The sequence below is a fragment of the Rattus norvegicus genome, chromosome 8 (assembly GCF_021556685.1).
Source record: "Rattus norvegicus strain SHRSP/BbbUtx chromosome 8, alternate assembly SHRSP_T2T, whole genome shotgun sequence".
Lineage (NCBI taxonomy): Eukaryota > Metazoa > Chordata > Mammalia > Rodentia > Muridae > Rattus > Rattus norvegicus.
The window spans coordinates 103,021,556-103,041,808 of NC_141541.1; the positions used below are offsets into that span (position 1 = coordinate 103,021,556).

The 20,253-nt window shown below is 43.6% G+C and overlaps 1 protein-coding gene across 2 annotated transcripts in view; it reads left to right on the forward strand.

The window, feature by feature from the left end:
- The window catches only part of Slc9a9 (solute carrier family 9 member A9), a 560,109-nt gene that overhangs the window by 350 nt on the left and 539,506 nt on the right, over positions 1-20,253 (forward strand). For both annotated transcript variants that reach the window (NM_001271438.2, XM_087562860.1), the window contains 1 exon segment: positions 14,513-14,715. In NM_001271438.2, the coding sequence (NP_001258367.1) occupies positions 14,513-14,715 (203 nt within the window).

The following is a 20,253-nucleotide window of genomic DNA, read 5'->3' on the forward strand; positions in this document are numbered from 1 at the left end:
AATGGTGGGGTCGATGTGAAACTTGTTGCCTGGGCGTAATTAGAGACTTGTGCTCAGATGGCAAAGTGCGGAAAGTGAAGGGAACGTGCTGATTGAAGTGTCATTAGCTCAGTGAGAGGCGCCCGCCGCAGTGTTGTGAATGCCACCTCTTTCCAGAGGAGTGGCAGAAATCCGCCTGGCCACAGAGCAGCTGTCACGGTGTCACAGTCCTGCTCAGAGGCAGCACAGTAGGTGAGTCTGTTGACAGCTGCAGTCCTTTGTCATGCGGAGAGAGTCATGGAGCGCTGCTAGTCCCAGTGGTAAGACGTGGTGGCAACGCAGTCTGCTCGGCCACTTCCACAGGCAGCCAAAGGAGCAGGGCAAAGTTAACTGAATAGCTTCAGACTACATGGAGGAAATATCCTTCCAACTATTTTCAAGAAGAAATACTCAGAGAAACAGACCCCGCCCTTGTAGTGGGAACAATTGTGTCCAAATCCTTTTTCATCCTATGAACACTGTTTTAGCCTCTGATAATAAAAGTGTTAAACCAAAAATTTCCTAGGCAACATTTTCCATTGCTTAGCCTGGTTTGATATGATCATGTTTAATAAGTATGTTCTCACATATCACACACACACACACACACACACACACACACACACACACACACACACCTGTTCCCTCTAATTTTAGACAAGTTTTACTCTATAGACAAGGTTGGCCTGAGACTCATTAGACTGGTCTCAAACTCACAGTGATTCTCCTGCCTCAGCCTCCTGAATGCTGGAATAATAGGTGTCGGTAGGTAAGCACACCTGATTCTTTAGACTTCGAGGAGGGGGGAGGAAGGTGAAGGTGTTAATTTAAGGTTTAATCTTCCAAAGTGATGTTCTTTCTGTGCAAGTTGCCATGGCACCATCCTTTTTGGGAAGTTTAATAAAATGGGATTATTGGTTTACACAGACTAGCCTGGGTTATCAAATTTATTAAGATGAGCTACAAGGAACCAGCACTGAGCTGGTACTGAGACAAATTGCCTCGCTACCAACTGGCTTCACTACTCTTACCCCACCTAGTAAAAAACTAACAGCTTTGAACATAGTGGAAACAGTCAAGGGGCTGCCAAAACGCAGAGCAAAGAACATTCTTTTTGACTTCCCTTCTTTTTGGAAGTCCCCGAGGCCCTTTTATATGTCTGAGGTCCAGGGAAACGAGATGAGGGCACATTTTATGTGCTAAGCATGTGATGACTGTTGTCAACAAAGTATGGCTCTGAGGTGAAAGCTTGAGATAGGCTATCCTTGACCCCTGTGAGACCCTTGAGCTTTAGGACCCATGTCTAAGGCCACACAGTGCAGTTTGTTTTGGGGCAGTCAATTCCAAGCACAGCTAAGTTCCTTGGAACTGAAAGTCACTTAGCACACAGCAAAACTTTTCAGGGTAGAAGAGACAGGACCAAAAGAGAAGGGCACAGCACTTTCAGAGGCTGAGCCCTAGACATGAGTCATCCTCCCTTTCTCCATAATCAATTTACCAGGATCTTTCACTGTCTTGGGTAATAAATAATCAAAAAGATACAGGATGTAATCTGAGAAGCCAGAAACACTGTCCCCCTAAGCATCAGATCAAAGGGCTGTGCATACTTTAGTGATATGACACAGAGTTAAGATTAAGTCTTTATGAGAAGGGAAGATTTCTCCACAGCCTTAAACATGCTTGAATTATGATTTTTACCAATTTCCTTCTTCGTGGTAGGGGTATTGTTTTATAAAAGTAGTCCTTCTTAGTGGTAGGGATATTGTTTTATAAAAGTAGTTAAACTTGGCTTAAATAATTCTTGATTAGATTTGGTTAATAGTTAGGCATGGTGGTCATCCCCATGCTGAACAGCTAGACATGGTGATCCTCCCTAAGCTGAACAGTCAAGCATGGTGGTCCTCCCCAAGCTGAACAGTCAAGCATGGTGAACCTCCCCAAGCTGAACGGTCAAACATGGTGGTCCTCCCCATGTGTTTTCATGCATTTCAAGCTGTTAAGGAGGTTCTTGTTCATTTTTAAGGGTGAACTCAGAAAGTTATTCATCAGGATGGCCTCCACAGACGACTTCTAGGATAAGCATTTTTTTCAGAACGCTAAACTGAAGTGCTTCCTGTAAGCTTTCTGTCAGGGATGTAATGAAATAGTCAAACTAAAACCCAGGGAAAAGAGGAACTCTAAGAAACAACTTTCAATAGTAAGAGGGAGAGAATCCCAACTGTTTAGTCTTTGTAAATGAATAGGAAGTTCAGACAGTCAAAAGGAATCTTAGAGAACAGCATCCTCATTTTGCAGAGGAGGTAGGGCTTAAATGGAAGTCATGGTGGTGGTTGGTGCTGAGCTGGGGTTCAGCACATCTTTTAATTAAGGAGACAGTAGTAAGTAAACTCCTTCAGTGGTACTCTAGGGACTGTGTGTATGTGTATGTGAGCAGGGGGTGGGTGGATGGTGGAGATATATATATATATTCCTGTTGTAAACCTTTAAGGATTGGCCATATAGTTTCTTTTCCAGGGGGTCTGACAAACTAAAATTCCAGGGTAAACCCTTTCTCCATCTGAGGAAGTAAGCCATTGTTTCTACAGTAGTCTGGCTAAAGGCATAATGAAGACCAATGGAAAAGAAGACAAACTTAGACATTTTCTTGTTTCCCGAAGACACCTTAGAGTAGACTGAGGCAGCTGTCTCCATCCTGCTGGTAATCAAAATACTGACCATTAATGTGTGTTCAGGCTTTTAGTCTAGCCTCAGTGATTATTACTGTTCCTTATTCTTTCCAATCTTGGCACCTTGGATAGCTGCCTTTCGCTTCAGGCTCGTCAATGAATTGGGCGACCTGCCCCAACCAGAGGGCTGTGGCTTTTGCCTCTATCAACTGCTTGCACAAACCATTTGCCCCTATACTGAGAACAGTATTTTCTTCAGGCACCACAGTATCTGTATTCCCTCAGCCCAGTCCCCAACATGCCTCTCCGAGGGCATTCTGGCAACCTGTGCCAAATGTCCCTTAGAAGATGTAATAGATGTTGATACATCTAATCAGTGTACTTGGGAATCCAATTAAAAATTTTCTAGGGATCAGAGGCTTAGAAAATGAGCAGTTACAGGATAAACGAGGAGCAAGGTGACCAAGTAGAATGTTCAACTGCTCTTTTATAATTATCAGTAGAAACAATTTTCACGCCGTTAACCTTAAAATATCATATGCAGGGTTATAGGGGCGAAGACGTTTCCTCTGTGTTGATTGGAAATCAAACGGAAGATCCAAATGCAAGTAATTGCTTATACAAAAAAAAAAAAAATAAAAAGGTCTTCTCTCATTATTATGGGTCATGGGTGCTTTTTGTAAATTAGCCGTGTCATTGTAGGAATATTTTTGCTTTGCCAGGCATAGTAAAGGGTAATTGTCTCTCATGACTTCCCATGCCTCTGGTTCTTTCACAATGAGAGACGAAGCAATGATGTAATCATTTAAACTGAACTAAAAGCCAGAAGGAGCATTAATGGTCAAAATATTGATTGACAGCAGCTGGGACACTTAGTGCTGCTTATTCGGAGCCCAGATTCACCCTCTCAGGGCTCATTACAGAGCGCTTGCTCCTGGGTTTCTGAAAGCATTGAGGAGTCCATTTTATCTCCCTGGGGGTTGTCACTTCCTGTAGGACATTTGTAATGGCGTCCCTTTGAGGGCCAGGATTTAAGATTAAGGAGAGAACAACCTAGACTTCTTAAAGTTCTACCTTTGCTCTTTACCATCATCTAATATAGAGACTGCCCTGATGTCACACAGAAATTTGTTCATCCTTTGGCAGGGACCAAAGAAATACCAAGTCTCCATAGGTAGACTTTTGAGGTTACCCAAAGTTCAGTCACATTCAAAGGTTTTCTGGCCTTTGAGTAAGAATAATTCAATTATTCTTAGAGCAATTTAATTTAATCAACAGCTAAGGGTTTTTTTTCTCCCCAGGTTTAAAGAAACTATAGTTACAAAAACATCTTTCCCCAAGTCTTGTAGAGGTATTGACTTCATTCTAGCCCTTCTCAGAGGTTCCCAGCTGAAAATGGATTGCTGGACATGATGTGTCTCCACTTTATTGATCCAGTTTTGCTCTGTCCTAGCTCAGCCTGCACCCCCCCCAGTTCAGCCTGCACCCCCAGCTGACAGCTTGACATATAGGGGATGCTCATCCCCTCTTTGCACCCTGTACCTGCCCCAGCTGTCCTTCTCAGGCACGTTGCCTGTTGAAACCTGGCAAACTCTTTAGAGAAAGCCCCAATTAAGGCTGATAATTCTTTTTTCCTCAGTACCAGGATGTATTGCTGTACTCCTCTATGGCTGGTCTGAGTTTTCTCATCTGTGAAATGGGCAGGAAATGAGCTCCTTTCTAGCTTCAACTCATCTCTAAAATTCAAGCCAACACTGACATCAGTCAGACATCTTAGAGCTTCTTCCCTTAAACCCAGTAGCTTCCTACTAGGAATCAAATAGGCAATAATGAAACTGAGTCGTTTCTCCTTGACACGATTTTGCTTAACATTGACTCACCACTCCTAGTTCTTCTGAGCCAGTGTTGATTTTAATTGGGTGCTCAGTAAATCTTGCTGATTTCCTACTGGAAGAGTGAGGCGCTGAAGTGACTTCATCCTTGTAGTTGGGATGGCGCTTTGCATCTCCTGGTCCTGATCATGATCCTGGTTTGGATCCTTTCTCACCAAACCAGAGTGGCTCTGCCTTAACCTGAAGGATCTCAAGGAAGGGTAGTTAGGATCTAGACTCCGATAAACTCCATTTATTCTTGATTGTGATATAAAATGCTTGATTTAGGTGCTGTGGAGATCTGCCTAGGTTTCTTCACACTGTATAGTGTTACTAAATTAAATAAGTGGAGGAATTGAACCCTGTAATTCTAGCTCTTGGGAGGCAGAGGCAGGAAGATCGACACAAGTTTCATTTCGCATCACCCTGATTTGCATATTAAGTTATTGGCCAGCGAAGGCTCTGTTACAAAACAAAAACAAAAACAAAAACAAAAAAAACAAAGAGGGGGAAGATTTTTTTTTTGATAAAGTCACCTCAGTATTCTAAATAAATCTGTGCATTGTGCTTGGGCTCTGAACCTTTAGATTTGTATGGCTTTGGCCTGGCTGCCCCGGTGCCTCTTCTCTCTGAAGGTTCTAAAGGGTTACTGATGGCACACACCAAGAGAAGGAGTTTATGTCTCAAGCTATTTATGAGCTATTATCTAGAATCTAATGGAATTAAGTTCATATGGGTAGTGACAGGGAATATTAATATTTGTTATCCCCAAAAGTAGATATATAATAAGAACTAGCTAACACATTATAACATGCATAATGTAAAACTAGGCTTTACACCAGTTTAATCCTTTCCTTACCACAGTAATTTTTCAGATGGGGAAAATGGGACAACAGAGAATCAAGTAACTTTCCTAATGTCACACAAATACTAGAGGCCAGGTCTGGGATTCAAAGCTTGCTAGTTTGCTTCTGTGTGGTTGGCAATGTAATTGTGTGTGTGTGTGTGTGTGTGTGTGTGTGCGCGCGCGCGCGCGCGCGTGTGCACGTGAATAGAGAAGAGATTATTGCTTTCATGCTACAGATAAGGAATCTAATACTCAGAGGCACAAAGTAACCAGTAACTGCTGGGGTGAGCGCAGTTTTTCAGACTCAGGTCACCTGTGCTTTCCACCAGCTTTGAGCACTCTCTCTAGAGTACCTGCTATTGTTTAGCCAGGCAATGGTACCTGTGTTGAATATTTTTATGCCAAGTTGAGGCAAGCTAAGGTCTTCTGAGAGGATAGAACCTCAACTTAAAATCAGGCTGTAGGCAAGCTTGCAGGGCATTATCTTAATTACTGTCTGATGGGGAGGGCTCAGCCCATTGTGGTGGTGCCATCCCTGGGCTGGTTGGTCCTCTGTCCTATAAGAAAGCAGGCTGAGCAAGCCATGGTTAGAAAGTCAGTAAGCAGGCCCACTACATACTAGCTGCCTCAGCTTCTGCCTCCAAGTTCCTGCCCTGTTCAAGTTCCTGTCCTGGCTTCCTTGTTGAAGAACAATATGGATGTGTAAGCCAAATAAACCCCAAGTCCCCAAGTTACTTTGGTCATGGTCTTTCATCACATCAATAAAAACTGTAATTAAGACAGTACCTCTGGAAGTTTACCAAATAAATAAAAAGAGAGAGTTAGGAAATGTATATGCTGCACAGAATTGGTGGGAACAGTTTTCAAAGTCTGTGGTCTTGAATTTGGGTCACCCTTGTGCTCTTATCAGAGTGTCCCCAGTCAGTAGGGAGTTGTTGGCAGGGGCAGTTTGGTTCCTTTCTTAGAAATGGCAGTGTCTGGACAAAAAGCCCGGTGTAATCCAGTGGAAGCAATACTGTGACTTCCCGTTCATGCTATGTGATTGGACCTGAAGTATCCTGAGGCTGCCCAGAAACATCCACCCACACCCTGGGAAGCAACCTCGCCTGTTGCCACAATTGGGTTTTAAATATCTGTGGATGTCAGGATGTGTATGGCAGATGCTTTACGGAGGTTGAGAAAGGAGATTGGATTTATGTGAATCATAAAAAAGGTGTCGGCGAAGCTTTCTTCATATGTGAATTTGACTGAATTTAATTGTTGGAATAGTCTGAAAGATGATAGCTTTTATCTCTGGGGTCTCAGAACCCTGAAAGCATTCTGGTGAGTCTGAAACTGTTGATCTTGATAGAGTTCGAAGGCTGGAGTCTTAATCCTATTGGCTATTGGAGGGAACTACTGTCTCTACTGTCTTCTGTGTAGTGCTCCTAATGGTCTGGATAGCATCATCAGCTTAAGATCAGTGATCAGAAGTAAGCAGCTGGGATCAAAAGCACTGCCATAGCCCTGCTGTCCACAGCCTTCTAGGCGTCATGCTGTGTGTCCACAGCCTTCTAGGCATCATGCTGTGTGTCCACAGCCTTCTAGGAGTCATGCTGTGTGTCCACAGCCTTCTAGGTGGCATCCCTGTCTTCACACTGTCTAGTGCTTCACTAGGAAAGGAATTCAACAGTCAGTTGCTGGGTTTGTATCCTACCATCTTCCTCACCCCGTTAGGGTGGAAACCATCTTCCTTCTGGGGAGCTACCTTCACTGTCTACATGAGTCTACTAATGGGGAAATGGTAGGCTGCTTTGTGTAAAGCTATAAACTAAGAACCCATTGATATAGTTCATATATGTAGCTCTTGTCTACAGTTCTGCTGGTGGCCTCTAAGGATGGTAACAGGCACGTTAACTACAAAAATGCCAGTGCCCGAAGTAGTTTCCAGAGGAAAAAAATCATCTTTAATACATGTTAGAAGTCCCAAAACCCAAGCTGGGTGGTGGTGGTGCATTCCTTTAATTCTGTCCCTTGGAAGGCAGAGGCTGGCAGATCTCTGTGAGTTGAGGCAAGCCTGGTACACAGAGTGAGTTATAGAATAGCCAGGACTACAAAAAGAAACTCTCTCACCCCCTACATGCACACACACTAAAACTCCAGAAACCGTGAGTGTTGTGTTGCAGGTGGGTATGTATGTACATGTGCGTGGCATGTTGAATGTTACCAAATGTGTACCAAGGATGGATGTAGACATAAGGTATCTCTTACACTGGGAGAATATGATGGCTGGACCTCCGATATTTTCCACGAGTCTCTCTTCCACACGATGATAAATATTTTGGAGTTGTCCCAAGGTGGACAGCTTCATTGACGGCTTTCTACCTGGGTCTATGTGGGGGCTGCTCTGGCTGTCATGTGTCCCCCTCTAGTCCTGACATTATTATAAAATGTTTTCTCGACCAGGGCAAGTCTACAGCGAAGAGCACGAAGCAATCAATTGTGTCCCTTTTAGCAACACCTACACTCTGCACTCTCTGCTCTCAAATTTAGAAGGTTGGTGGGAGGGCAGGGGAAGAAACAAAAGCCTTAAATAACTGAAAGCATTATATATACACACATACACACTCATATACATATATTTTCCTTTTGTCCCTGAATAGTCTCAGGGCTAAAACTAGAACTTGTTGGGAAACACATTCAGACATTGATATCCAAATCTTTGTCTTCTCTTTAAATCACTGTGCATACTAGGAGGCTGTCAAAAAAAAAAAAACTATCAAATAAGAAGTTAAAAGCATCAGAGATGCAGTTCAACTCCAGCACTTGTAAATGCCCACTGCTGGCTTTCTTTCACTGTCACTCTCTTTTCTGCATTATTGACCTCACCGGTCACCCCCGCTGCCGATTGCCCAATTCTTGCTGAGCTGTCTGTGCTTGCATATTCTTTCTGATGGCTCTGTGTCTCCTCTTCTCTTCAGACTGACCTCTTGCACATCCTTAAACATCTCTGAGAAGCTCCCTCCAGTGCTGTGAGGATAGGGCTAGCGCTGTTTCCTTTGGATTCCCTGGGTCTTGTTTTCACAGCTGGGCATGAAGGTATCAGTGCTTGCCTGGCATGTACGGGACCTGGGTTCTATTCAACAACAAGTGACAGGAACCTTGACCTCTGAACACACACACCCATACACACACACACACACACACACACACACACACACACACAGATGCTTCTCTGTTTTCCTGTCTCTTCTTCTATGAAGCTGCCTGTCAAGGATCCCTTCACATGTCATTGGCTGAGCTTAGGTAACATAAATATTCCAGAGCCAATAGTCAGCAAGAAAAAAAGAAGGTGCCTGGAACTGGCCATGAAATGAGTTTACCTGGAGCACATGGCTATGTGGGGAGAGATAGACAGCAAGCAAACAAACACAACAACAACAACAACAACAACAACAACAACAACAACACAGGTTATCTTCTGTGTGTGGTAAGTATACCAGCAGTATCAGCTCCTGGTGAGGTGCTGGCAAGAGGATCATGAGTTTGAGATCCTATCACAAAAGAAATAAATAGAACTTTGTAAGTGAAGGAGAGAGAGAGAGAGAGAGAGAGAGAGAGAGAGAGAGAGAGAGAGAGAGAGCACAAAGATAGTTTTAGCAGACATCACAGGTAGAGATGCTCACCTACTTGGTTTAGAGAAGGGGACAGTGTCATCGCTCAGCACATAGAGGATCAGCTCTGGCACCTGGCTGTCCTGCAGTCTCACGTATTAGCTGTATGTGTGTGTGGCTTCCAAGTTCTTGTAAACTCCATGTAGCCCTTGAGTGAATGCTGTATAGTTCATAAAACTCACACCCACGGCTGGGATGGCTGTGTCCTTCGTCTTCAAAGAACCACCATCCCTACAAAAGGAAGTCTCACGGGAGCTGGAACTGTGTTTCGCCCTGCTACTGGGCACCGTGTGTGGCCATGAAAACATAGAATAGACTGGGATAGGTCTGTATTTTAAAGGCCACTTGCCATCTGCTGCCATTTATGTTTTTTTTTTTAAATATTAAGGCCCTGTCCATATTTCTCTCAGCAAAACCCTGTTAGAGAAACGTTTCTGTACCATATTGACTATCTGTCAGTAAGATTCAAGAGACTTGGCTGTGAAGTGAGGTTTATAGTGAGACAGTTATAGTACCTTATTCTTAGAGGATATTAGCATGCCAGGATTCCAAAGGAGGAAAGGGCCAGTCGGCTGCTGGCATATTCCAAGGTTTATTGGGGAAAGAACATTTTATACTCATTTCTTTCAGAACATCTTACCCGTCTGTGGCAGGCAAATAGGATCAAGTGGCTAATGAGATAGGAGAGAATCTAAATGTCAGGGCTGGTGTTTCTGAATGCTCCTTGGCAAGGACACCCCTGAAGCTCTTTGCTCTTTCTGGCCTCTCTCCTCTCTTTGTCTCATGGAGCCTAGTCTTAACCTTGAACCCTTCATCTCTCCATGCCTCCTTGGGACTACACATCACTACCTCTTTTCTCTCTCATGCTCTGACATGGTGTAGCTGCCTGCCACACATCTTCTGGATGACAGTTATATTGAAAGCCCTAAAGGACAGGAACATCACAGCATTTGTTGAGGTCCCCCTTCTCTATGACACTTTAAAATAGTGACCGGTAACTACATAGGAGACCCCTTTCTTCCTGACTTCAAGGGAGCTCGCCCACTGGAAATATCTGACTACAATTCTGCCTAAAGTGTTTGTCTTTTCTGGAGGAGAGGAGCTGAATCACAGCACAGAGCCTTTGCCTTAAACGGTTTCATTGGACGTCCGAGGTCTGTACAATGCGGGCTGTCATAGGACTGGCTCCTGATACTGTGTCGCTCACACTATATGAGCTGTACTCAGGTAATCGAGATCTGCGTGCACGGGCGCTGATAGACCATATGTTTGCCAAGGCAGAATCCAACGGCTTTCTTCATGTACGGGGTGCTCTGAGAGTAAATCTCTCCCAGGGGCTCGTGTGGAGCTGAGGGAGGTCAAGATTCCTCTCCCCACCTTAGGGGCCTAGACATTCAGACTTGATAAAGCACTCATGCTCCTTGATTATAGATTGTCTGCGAAGGAAATACCAAAGAAGTGGGCCTCAGAGACAACTTTTGAGTGTGTGCTGGGGCAGACCTAGATTGTGGCTGTGAGCCCGTGTTCTGGAAGGCGGGCTCTTACTGAGGCAAGATAGGGCCTTTGCTTTGTCTGATTTTCTTGTTTTTCAATGGAAATGGTGCTTTTGTGTTCTGCTGCCCTGGTGGCCAGTCTTCTATTTATCTGTGATAGGGTGATGGGGACTTTCCTGATCCCGTGACTTTGTGTGGATAAGAAAACAATCCTTTCTGCTTAGAGTTCTCTTCCTCTCGCAGTCTGCCTGGATTTCTTCTCTGCTCCCATATAGTCTTGCCAGCACAGCCTGTGTGACAGCTCATCACCCCATCCTTATGTCAGCATCCACCCAACGCACTGAGTTTGCCTGTGAAAAACTGTGGGAGGCTGTGTGGGAGCGCCGGGTCTCTGACAAGCAAGGACTGTCCAGCTGCTGTTCCTGCAGCCTGGGTGTGTTAGCCATGAAGCCTCTGCAAAGCGCCAAGATTTGATTCCTTCCAACACTTGGGGTTTGGAGCAAACTAGGGCCAGAACCTTTTGGCTCGTGTGTTAAGTTGGCTCCTATAAAGAGGAAGCACTGGGAGAGATTAACTATAGAAAATAATTTACTACAGGAAGCGTCTTTGAGGGGAAGGGGGAGGGGCATGAGAACTCCAGAATAGCTGTCTGTCTTTGATGTTAGACCAATATTTATGGAGAAAAGAAAGAAAGGTTGTTCAGGGGACCGTTAGCATACATTACCATTCTAAGAAAGGTTTGGAAAAGTTATGGGGGAATCATGTCCATGATTGCCTTCAGAAAGGTCTCCAACTCTTTGCCTTAGTAAACTACTGGGCACAGCCATTGGCTGGATATAGAATGAGGCTGGATGGATGCGCTGATAGATCATGGGGTATAGGAGCTAAGCCCATGCCAACTGCTCTCTTCTCAGAGCTGTATTTTCATGGCTAATATGTCTGTTTTTTTGTTTGTTTGTTTGGTTGGTTTTTTTCTGTCTGCGAATGTATCCTCCATTCACAGTGTTTCTTTAAGTCTGAGACCCAACCTGGAACAGGACCAGGCAGGGCCACTACGTTTTTGAGGCCTCATGTGAGCTTAGCCACACCAATGAGCATGTGTTTGCTGTTAAGGCAAGGGCTTGCTTTCCATACTTGAGAAATGACTATGGGCAGACGCTTCTCGTTCATTTCTGGTTACCTCGTTGGAAGCATTTGTCAAAGCTAAGTAGCTAGCCTATTGGGAGTTGGGAATGACATTAATTTAGGTTCTAGCCACTTAGACCCCTGCAGGGTCTGTCTTGTGCTTCTTTTAATTTTGTGTCTCGCTTGAGTAAAGAGAGCAATCATAGTACTATAGTTCTCGGCACCAGTTGACTCAGTTTTAGGAAGCGAGTGGACAGAGTGATGTCCTTCTATACCTAAGGGTGTGAGGTGTGAGTGAGGCGCCCTCTGCACTCTTCTACGTGGTTTTATTGTACGCACTCAGCACTATGCCTGCAAGGCTCCCTCTGTTTTGTGGCAGATCATATATACTCAATAAAGGTCAATGTGCCCAAATGACCTTTCATTACTGTGCTCACATAGCTGAAGATACATGAAGGATTGATTTTGGTTCTAGAGACGTCAGCCTAGGGCTGCTTGGTCCCATCTCTGTGGCCTGAGGTGATAAAGAGCACCATAGAAGTAGAGGCATCCTGCCGAGAGCTGCTTACATCTCAGCAGAAACAGAGAGAGTCAGGAAGGAGCTGGGCCATGGGATAGTTTCAGGGAACGCCCCCAGTGACCTTGATCTAATCCCGCCTCAATAATTGAACCCAGCAGCTAAGGACAAATGTTCAATCTGTGGACCTGTCTGCTAGACCCTTTAGGTCTAAAGCATAACACTTAAACATCTTTTCTTATTCATGAAGATTGTGTGCAATATTTTTTATTATGGAAGACTAGGTTAAACTGAAGCAAGTATGAGATTTAAAAAAATTCTCAAAGAAGTTTGCTAATTGGATTTTTTTCCTATTCCTCATTCTAATCAGTTCTCTACAAGTGATAACTCTTACACAAAAATCTCATTATTTTGCCTTCTTGCCTACAAGCTTTCACTAGTTCTCATCACCTCTGAACTGAAAGATCCAAGTTTCTTAGCATTTCAGAGGTGCCCTTTGGTCTACTCCTCCCCCCTCCTTCATTCCTATCATCCGTTCTTTTTCTTCTCTTCTCCTTTACCTCATATATTCTCTTTCTACACCACTAGTGACTTCCTAAAAAGTATCAGCTCTCCTAAGTCCCTTTGTATTGATACACTGGTCTAAGGAGGTTATTACTACAGATTGTGACCACAAAAACATTAACATATTTTCAACTTACAGAACAGAAGTTGTCACATATAGCAGCCCAGTGCAGGTGCTCTTGGCTGGTAGATGTCCCTCCTGCTCCTGGTTTCTCAAGGGCCCAGCCTCCACTTGGCCAGTCTGTCTTTGGAGTCTATAATTTCTCCCCATTCAGCCAGTAAAGGAGAAAAAGAAGAGAGAGAATTCATTAGATTATTCTCTGCCCCAACCTGGAAGTGAAACATATCACTTTTGCTTACATGCTCTTGAAGTGATCTGGCCAGAGACAAGGCAGCCAAGAGAGAGTCTTTGACTGAGTAACCACCTCCCACTAAGAGTTGTAGTGTACAGAAAGCTTAGATCCAGATTCACTTTCCACTGATTGTGATTCCCATTGCTACCCAGATGTGCAGCCTGGATCCTGCTCATTGTCTGGTCAGCTCATCAAGATAAAGACTCGTGTGAGCCTTTGGCTATTCCCCCAGCTTTACATTAAACAGTGCTTGTCTCTATAACAGTGTGCTTCCCAGCTGCACTCCCACATGGCCTGCTGGGTTAGAATTCTCTGCACATGACTCCTTAACGTAAACAAACTCGAGCTCATCCAGTCCTGAAACTGTATTTTGATCTTAGACGTACAGATACATGGAGCAAAATATTTAGTGCAAAATGTCTCACAAAAAAATGAAGTGTTGAGCTGGGTAAAGTGGTGCACACCTGTAATCTCAGCACTTAAGAGATGCAGGCAGGAGGATTAGGAATTCTAGGCCACCCCTGGGCTACATAGTGAGACTGAGGCCAGCCTGGAGTTCTTGTGACTCTGTTTCAAAAACTAAAAAATGAAACAACAACAAAGTCAAAAAGAAAAGAGGAGAAATGTTACTAGATTATAAAACTCCCAAGCAAGAGGTAAAACCTCTGAAAATGGAGGTTCAAAGAGTAAAGTTGGACTATTTTTCCCAAAACACATACATGACCACACATTTTGAATCAAAGGCTGTTTTGGGTCTCAAAAGCTCTTTTCTCTCCTGTTGTTCATAAAGTCACATTAAAAAGATTTATAGTGATCTTACAGCCATGACTGTCCTAATATAATTTAGAAACTTAGACATCAAGGATTGATCATGTATAAGAGACTCTTGACATTACTTGGGAGCTAAAGTTCATCTTTACCTTGGATCTGTGTCCATGGACCAAATTCCCTTCTAGCTGGTCCCCAATATCTACCATTAAAATTGGAGGAGCAATTGCTGTATCATACCCCCAGAAAGAGAGCAAGGCCACCTCTCCCCCTGGGTCTGAAATATAAACAAATTCTGTCAGGATGAAGAGGCTTCCTCAGGGAGCCATCTCCTGAATAGCCGTCGATTCTATGTTGACCTCAGAGCAGTTTCTCTTAAATACTTTGAATGGCTAGGAGAGGTGGGTAAGGGAGAAGAACAAAAACATGAAAATGTGTTCTAAGTATTTAGTCAATAATGTTCATGACTTATTCCAACAACACATCCCAGTGAGTTAGTATCTGTGAGTTATCCAAGAAATGGCCCTGTGTTTTCTCAGGTCACTTCTACAGGTTCCAAATCCCAACATTTGATTCAATCAACTATAGGAGATGTAGAGTGTTTTCTTCAAGTACAACCATGTGTTCTTTATTTTAGGCCTCATAATGGGATTAATTTTGCGATATGCCACAGCGCCAACTGATATCGATAGTGGCACTGTCTACAATTGTGGAAAGTTACTCTTCAGCCCATCAACTCTACTAGTCAACATCACTGACCAAGTTTATGAATACAAGTACCAGAGAGAAATCAACCAGCACAACATCAGCCCCCACCAAGGCAATGCTATACTGGAGAAGGTAAGGGCTCTGTGAGCTGAGGCAGCTTTGTCTTCCATAATTGATGACGTCATTTATGAACTTCTTTACATAGGTATGCACCTGAACACCAAGTGTTTTCACATTGTAATCTTGGGTCATTTAGTTGACTATGTAAACCCAGCTGTCGATATTTTTCATAACATTTGGGCAAAGTATTTAATTTCTACTAAAGATAAAATCTTTCAGCCATTTTTCCTTCCTTAAGATGTATCCCAGTGCACATATGTGTGCCTTTAGTGTTGTACCTGTTACCTGCTGGTTATTTGCTTCAAATCTCCCCAAGCGAAGGAGAAAACAGAGGAGTGACAAGTTTTCCATTTGGGAACTTTGTTCTAGGATGACTTCTGGCTGACAATAAAAGGTACTGCCTTCTGGCTGTTTATAAACATGCTCCCCTACAGTCCACCCAAGAGATCTTCACCATAGTGGCTTGGCTAATGAATTTAGGTTAAAAATTTGCAAAATGATTCCCATTTTAAAAGCTAATTTCAGGCTTGGATGTAGTTTAGTGATAGAACACTTGTCTGGGTGTGTGAAGCTCTGGGCTTGATTCCCAGTAACACACACACACACACACACACACACACACACACACACAGAGAGAGAGAGAGAGAGAGAGAGAGAGAGAGAGAGAGAGAGAGAGACTCTGAGACTTAGTATTACACACTTGTGAAGAGCTCAGCTAGCAAGAGGCCATCCTCCAGATACTCTAAACACTCAAGATGTCAGGTTCAACCTGTGTGGTGAATATCACCTTTGAGATGGTGAGTTCCTATTAGCAATGAGCACATTTGGTAGAAGCCAGACCCCTGCAAGAATTAGTTAGGAGCCTTGGGTGAGAGATGAACCTTCTCTGATGGGATGATAATGCATTTTTATTGAATTTATCCTATACAGACTTAATTTTCTTATTAAACCATATTGCCAAGAGGTGGTGGCACACACCTTTAGTCCTAGCACTTGGAGGCAGAGGATGAGGAGGTGGATTTCTGATTTCAAGGTCAGCTTGGTCTAGACAACAAGTTCCGGGAAAACCAGGGCTACACAGAAAAACTCTGTGTCTATAAACCAAAACCAAAACCAAACCAAAACAATACTAGCAGCGGCAGTGGCAGCAGCCCCACTACCACCAACAGAACATACATTTCAGACAGAGGAATAGAGAGATGGCTCAGTGATTAAGAGACTCCTGCTCTCCAGAGGACCCAAGTTTGATTCCTAATCGTGAGATGGCTCCCAACTGCCTGTAACTCCAGCTTGAGAAATCCAGACACTCTTCTGGGTCTATGGCACACACACACACACACACACACACACACACACACACACACACACACACACACACGTGCGCATGCAAACACACACAACTCTCTTTAAGAGATGCACACTTTTTTTTTTTTTGCAATTTTCAGATGTTTAAAGAAGTATGGGAGGGTTTTGGTTTTCTATTTTTCCTTTTTCAATATGACTGATTTACAGTGTTTTTTCTTCATGGTCTTCTGCTAGTATATTTCTAGAATAGTTATGCGAAAGGAATTCTTAGGGCTCAGCAAAGTAAAATTATAAATGTTAAATCAAATCACACTGAAGTAGGAAAATAGGTTTGAACACATAGCAAGGAAGCTAAATAATATACTTAATTATTAAAAATAATTTTATATAATGTGTTAATAATACAGTATATTAATTTTAAAACACATTTCAGTTTTATTTGTCTACTAATTTTGAGCCAAGGTCTCCCTGTGTACCCTAATGTTCCAATATCTCTCTATGTAGCACAGGCTCCCTTTGAATTCTCAGTCCACCTTCGCCTCCCAAGTACTACTAGGCTCACGGGCATATACCAGCACACCTGGGCAGTTTTACATTTAGCATTTCCGGGATATAAATTACTTTTCTCCTTCTGCTCCCACCCAATCTTGTCTGTATTTCTACACAGCAGTACTCCAGACAGGTTGATTCTCCAAGGATGCCAGAACTATTTCTGTTGCCATAGCAATTTTGTTCTCTAATGTGACTGCCTGTACATACCTGGAATTGTGCTAGTGTGCTCTGATAGAGTAATCTCTTTACCAGTAGCCACAAATCAAGTGTTTGCTGCTGAAAACTCAGGGCAGCAGATGAAAATACCTCTTTCAGTGGTCAGATTACAATCTGTGTTCCTAGGATGTTTTTAAACACTTCTTAGCTCAAACGTCTTCTTCATACACTTCCAAGCCATGAAACCTTGAGTCAAGTTCAGTATTTGGTATTTCAACGGCCTAGGGTTTGTAGGACTCTGTGCCCAGGACAAATATTCCCATCTCTATTGGTGGAGAACAGACATCTCCCAGAGTCCTTACTGTAATAGATAACTTTAAGGGGATTGGAATTTTCTCTTAAATAGTTGGCGTATGACTTACTTTCTGTTTGTTGCTCATGTGACAATACGGTCAGACCCTAGATATGTAGACATGTATAGATGTTGGCTTGGCTTCCATTTGGGTTCTTTACTGCATGCATCTGTTTATTTCAATGAGTTACTTTCTGTTAGATGAAAAGAGACCCCTCCCCCCCATAAAAGGATCCATTCATGGAAGGCTTATAAGGAAGTAACATGGGTCACGTGGTTTGCCATTTCTCCTAGGTTCATTTAAATTACTGTAGTCCCCAGCTTTCCTTATAAATATTTTAGAGGTAGATCTATTCTATTTTCTGTGTTTTGCATGCACATGTGTATGAGTGCCTAGTGTTGCAGAGATCAGAAGAGGGGGTAGTATCCTCTGGAACTGGAGTTGTTGATAGTTGGAAGCTGGTTCTAGGAACTGACCTGGGTCCTCTGTCAGAGCAATGGCTGGTCTTAACTATGGATCGATCTCCTAAGATCGCTGCACTTTGCTTTTAAATCCTACGTAAAAACACAAAATTGTACATATCGTGGGGTGCCAGGTGATGTTTTCATATTCATACACGTGGCGTAGTAAATACACTTAAATAACGCTAAGCACACCCACTACCTCAAACCTTTACTGTGCCTTTAGGGCAGAAGCAACCACAACCCTGTTTCTAGTTGATTAAACTGTGCAGTGGGTATATTAATGTTATCTGTACTATCCCATGGAATGAGCCAAAGTACAACATATATTATTTTTAAAAATTTTATTGTTATTATCTTAAATTGTGTGGATGTGGATGTGAGTGGATGTGCCCTTGGAAGTTAAAGGTCAGAGGGCTAGATGCCCCTACAGCCGGAGTTACGGTTGTGAGCCCCCTGATGTGGGTGCTAGGAATCAAACGCAGGCCTTCTGAAAGACCAGTGGTGCTCCTAACCACTGAGCTACCTCCAGCCCGAGAAATTCTTAATTCTGCCTTACCTGGGGCGATCAGTGTTCATTGTCGGGTTCACTGGATTTGGAATCACCTGGGATCTGAGCCACTAGGTGGGTCCCGACCCCATTGGCAAACTTCTATTTCCAAACTTATTTACACCATGATTCATAACAGCGGCAAATTTACAGTTCTGAAGTGTAGATGAAAGTAATTTTATGGCTGGGGGTTGCCAGGACATAAGGAACTGTATTAAAGCGTTGCATATAACCTCTGCTATATGCATACCCGGAGGGATGGTTTAATCCTTCGGTATGACTCTGAGGGGTTGATTACATTAATTGAGGAGGGAAGATCCATCCTTCTTGCTCTTGGGTCCCAGACCATAGGAAAGGAGAGAAAGGCAGCTGAGCATCCATGCTGTCTGTTTCTTGACTGTGGACGCAATGTGACCAGTTACTCCTGCTGCCATGACCTCCCCACTGTGATGGGCTGTCACACTAAATCACTTCCCCTTTAAGATACTCTCACCAGGGTATTCTATCACAGACACAGGCACCTCTCACTGACCAACCCCCAGTCGCTCCCTTTCCCCTTACTCTTTGGAATTTTTGGTAGGGTCTGTTCTATCCTCACCTCTGTGAGGTCGACTCTTACTCTTAAATGGAGAGACTGAGACATGTCTTTTTTTTTTTTAAATATTCATTTATTTCATGTCTATTCGTACACTGTAGCTGTCTTCAGACACACCAGAAGAGGGCATCAATCCCATTACAGATGGTTGTGAGCCACCATGTGGTTTCTGGGAATTGAACTCAGGACCTCTGGAAGAGCAGTCAGTGCTCTTAACCGCTGAGCCATCTCTCCAGCCAGAGACATGTCTTTAAGTTGTTTTATTTTAAGTGAGATTTTATGATATGGCACCTTGACACCTACTGCTCCCATTGTTCCCAGTCACTCTTACGGCTACTGACACTGCAAGGCCACACTGCCAGCATCTCTGCCGTGCTTATTTCCTCCAACAATGGTGCTACACTGGTACTGCAACATCTGGATGCTTAGTACATGTCAAAGTTAGTAATCTGTGACGTTGTTTTATTGACATATTCAATAACCTTTGGGAGAGGTATGCCACCCAAAGATAGCAAACTTTGCAATGACAATGACAGAGACCATGCGTCTACTGACCAGTGAATCCTGAAAGTCTGCTATGATGCCTCATGCTAAATAAATGCCTGGTCATCCAGTGACACATGAATAAATGATAAATCTAAAGACTTGCTAATATGTACACATCTGGAGAAACATTGCAATGTTTGGAAATTATCATCCTGAATTTGATAGAGGTGTGGTTTCCTGGATACTAAACGTTTTAAAATTTTAAATCAACCCCTCATGTTGGCTGTGCATATGAAGATATACAAATAATTAGTGTCCACGGAGATTATATGATGGGCTAGACTCGGGTGCTGGTAGGAAGAAGCTACACCGGGACTCAGCCCTTGATCCTGAATCCTGACTGCTTATTGCACCAGGCTCTCCATAGTACCCATAAAGAAGGGGCTGGAGCCCAAGGAATTTCAGTTTCTCAGGCAGGAGGTGGGCAGTTCTGGGAAGAGTTCAGGAGAAGTCTCACAGTGGGCTACAGAAGCCATCACAGAGCTTTCTGGATCTCCCTCCCTCTTGGCCTGTGTTGAATGAGTATTCAGCCTTTCTTTCGACACATTAGGACTTGATAGTCAATTTTACTCTTCGGAGAATGGAATTTGAACCCTAGATGGAATTGCCTCGGAGGTGGGGGAGGGGCGCGTCCAGAAGGAATTCCCACGCACCGCCACCACCTCTTAGAAGGTGTTCTAAAAGCACGTCAGTTTCTGGGGTGGTTAGGCCCCGGGCTCTTGGAAACAGTGCACTGCTCCGTGCCTTCAGGAGCTCCTTCCAACAGGAAAGGGTAAAGCTGGAAAATTGGGAGCTACCGGCATTTAGAGCAGCAGGGGTGTGCTGTGTGCTTCTGCCAAAGGTAAACTTCAAGAAGCACCATAGGTGAAGCCTGTTCTATTCATGCTCAACACAGGTTAAAATGTAGGACAGAAAATGGGTATTTGACAAGTGAAACCAGTGCTGCCCCATGATCTGAGAAATGAGCACTCAGGGCAGCCGCTACCGCTGCCCTATCCTGCTCTGTAGCTAACCGTTTGACTCTCAACCCCA